This window comes from Taurulus bubalis, assembly GCF_910589615.1.
Source record: "Taurulus bubalis genome assembly, chromosome: 9".
In the NCBI taxonomy this organism is placed as follows: Eukaryota; Metazoa; Chordata; class Actinopteri; order Perciformes; family Cottidae; genus Taurulus; species Taurulus bubalis.
This window is the reverse complement of record NC_136597.1, coordinates 25,226,477-25,229,031: the sequence shown is the minus strand read 5'-3', so window position 1 is coordinate 25,229,031 and position 2,555 is coordinate 25,226,477. Positions and strand designations below refer to the sequence as shown.

The 2,555-nt window shown below is 38.2% G+C and overlaps 1 protein-coding gene across 1 annotated transcript in view; it reads right to left on the bottom strand.

Annotated features, from left to right (window-relative positions):
* Positions 1-406: 406 nt before the first annotated feature.
* The window catches only part of cttnbp2 (cortactin binding protein 2), a gene marked incomplete at its 5' end in the record, with an annotated part of 72,762 nt that continues 70,613 nt past the window's right edge, over positions 407-2,555 (bottom strand). The window contains one exon of the mRNA XM_079223099.1: positions 407-1,771. Coding sequence (XP_079079225.1) covers positions 1,424-1,771 — 348 coding nt within the window. The 3' untranslated portion in view covers positions 407-1,423. The remainder of the gene's footprint in view (positions 1,772-2,555) is intronic.

Genomic DNA, 2,555 nt, shown 5'->3' with positions numbered 1-2,555 from the left:
GCTCGAAACAACATACCAAACTAAAAAGGGTGTATCTCTGCAACCACAAGGGCTATTTGAATAATTTGGGTGTTATAATAAAGGCAACCCATGTGAACTTTTTTTCAGATGTGTAAATATTAGTATACACAAGTTAGTCCGGTTGAGGAAAACTGGAATCATAATACATTTAAACACAAAAACAGTTATGATCAAATGGTCCACAGTTACAAACTAATTCCACTTCAGATTAATAGTAGACGAGCACAAGATGACCATTTATTTTATTGTAAGAACATAAAGGGGGATTTTTTTTCTTGTTTTTACTGGTTTGGTGCTAAAGATGATATTTCAAAATCATATTTTAAAGTGTAAAAAAAGTGTAAAAAAACAAAGAAGAAAAGAAGAAGGAAATGATTTTCAACAGTGCCATTTTAATGTTTGTGCTAGAAAGACAATTCTTTAAACTTCAAACAGCTACAGATCAAAACCATAGGTTGACTAAAATCTCTCCTGTACATATGTATAGATATATATATTTATATATTTAAACAATGTCTGCTTCACATAAAACTTGTCCTCAAAAGTAAAAGAGAGCACAGTGGTAGTGGAAAGTATGAATTATACGCCGCCGGGCTTAAACATGACTGTGTGTGTGTGTGTGTGTGTGGGCGATGGGCATTTAAAATATGTATTATGGCTTACAGTTGATAGGACATCCTGTGTTTATACACATCTATTACTTATTGCCACAGCCCTTCACTCTGAAACAAGTGGCGGGTTCAGAACCAAACTCTTACAAACACTATGTACACGTTTAGTTTTTTTGTCTGGTTTTTTTCTTCGGTTTTTCTTCACTGTACAAGCGTCATAACCACGTACACCAATCTATAGAGCATTTAAACGTACGGATTCTTATTTACAAATATATTTGGTAAAACCCTGATTACTTTTCGACAGTATTTAAACCAACCTTGCGACTATGTAAAGATAAAACACTTGAATATCTCAAAATACATAATAGCAAAAACAAAAACGGAGAGAAAATTAAAAACCTGCTTGTTTCTTTCCAAAAAAACACTTTTCACCCCAAAAAAAAAAAAAGGCCTGTTTGTACCTTAAACCAGTAGGACGAGCACAGTATTTCACTTTAAGTACACAGAAGTACTGTGTCAGTACTGTTCGGAGGCAGTTTCCACCATTTAAATACTTCATATCTTCTACACTGGAATAAGGCAACAGTAAAGTAACCTCTCGTTTTTTTTCTTCGCCCATTTTAAAAGTCTTACCAATACTTCAAATACTGTGATAGAAGAAAACTATGGTCCCCAAGTACACAACTGTAGTACAAGTGTAACAAGTACGGTTAACAAGTACAAATACTAAAAGTCAAAGGTCGTCAGGTACGCGGTCTTTCCGCCGCGGAGGGACCTTTTCACGGCGTCTACTTGCTGTTGTTGTTGTTGTTTACATGCAGGTCTCTGTGGAGGATCCAGATGTCCTCGTGTGATTGGTTGTGTTCGTTGATGTTGTTGCGGTAGTTGTTGTTGCTGCTGCTGCCGCCTGGAGGCGTCGGCTTCGTTCTGCTGCTGTTGGTGTTTCTGCTGCGGCTGGAGGGCGGCGGGGTGCTGCTGCTGCTGGCGGAGGAAGAGGAGGAGGAGGAGGAGGAGGAAGAGGAGGCTCGTGTCTGCTGCCCCCTGCTGGACGGGACGGGGAGCTGCGATTTGGCGCGAGAGCCGCTGGAGCGGCGGTCGGCGCTCTGGACGGAGCTGCTGCACTGAGGGCCGGCGGTCTGAAGGAACACAGTGTGGTGAGTTGGAGACGATTTGTTCCTCTTTTTTGTTTTTAAATCAAACTTTATTAGAAGTGTGTCGTCAAATTCCTCGTATGTGCAAACAAACTGTTTCTGATTCTGATCGCCACCTCGTGGTCTTCATTTAAAAAGCTTCCAAACAGCCTCTACTGACTAAAGTTGTGCAGGAACTACTTTAAAACTCAATATTCTGCCCCAAAAAACGCATTCATCTGATGTTTTTATGATTCTTGTCACAGTTTTTGTGAATGTTTCTTGTTCTCTGGTCTCTTATAAATGAGTGGCTGATTAAATAAAAAAGAAAATACATATTTTAGCCGTCTACAAATCAACCAGTCCCATAAAAACAAGTGATAGTAGTTTTAAAACTAAAGTTTATACTGTGACTTCAAAATAAAATGCTGTGACTTCAAAATAAAATGCTTTTACTGACTTTAAATTTGTTATGAAATAGTATACTGAGACATATACTGTGCATTTTAATTTCTACACTTTGCATTTTGTGTTAAAATAAGAATACAAACTACATGTGTAGTAATTTGGGTGCCGAGTGCAGACTCTCTGAAAGGTTTAGTATTTTTTTATGCGTTGTCTAAGGCAGACATGAGTCTGGTGAAAAAGTGAAATTGCAAACTTAAATAATTAATATTTAACCGGCTGAATTACACACACAACACGCGTGATTACGAGTCGTACAAAAACAAAAACAAGCGTTCACTATCGTGTGAAGACGACGTCTTGAGTGAAGTGTTCTGTGTCTTTT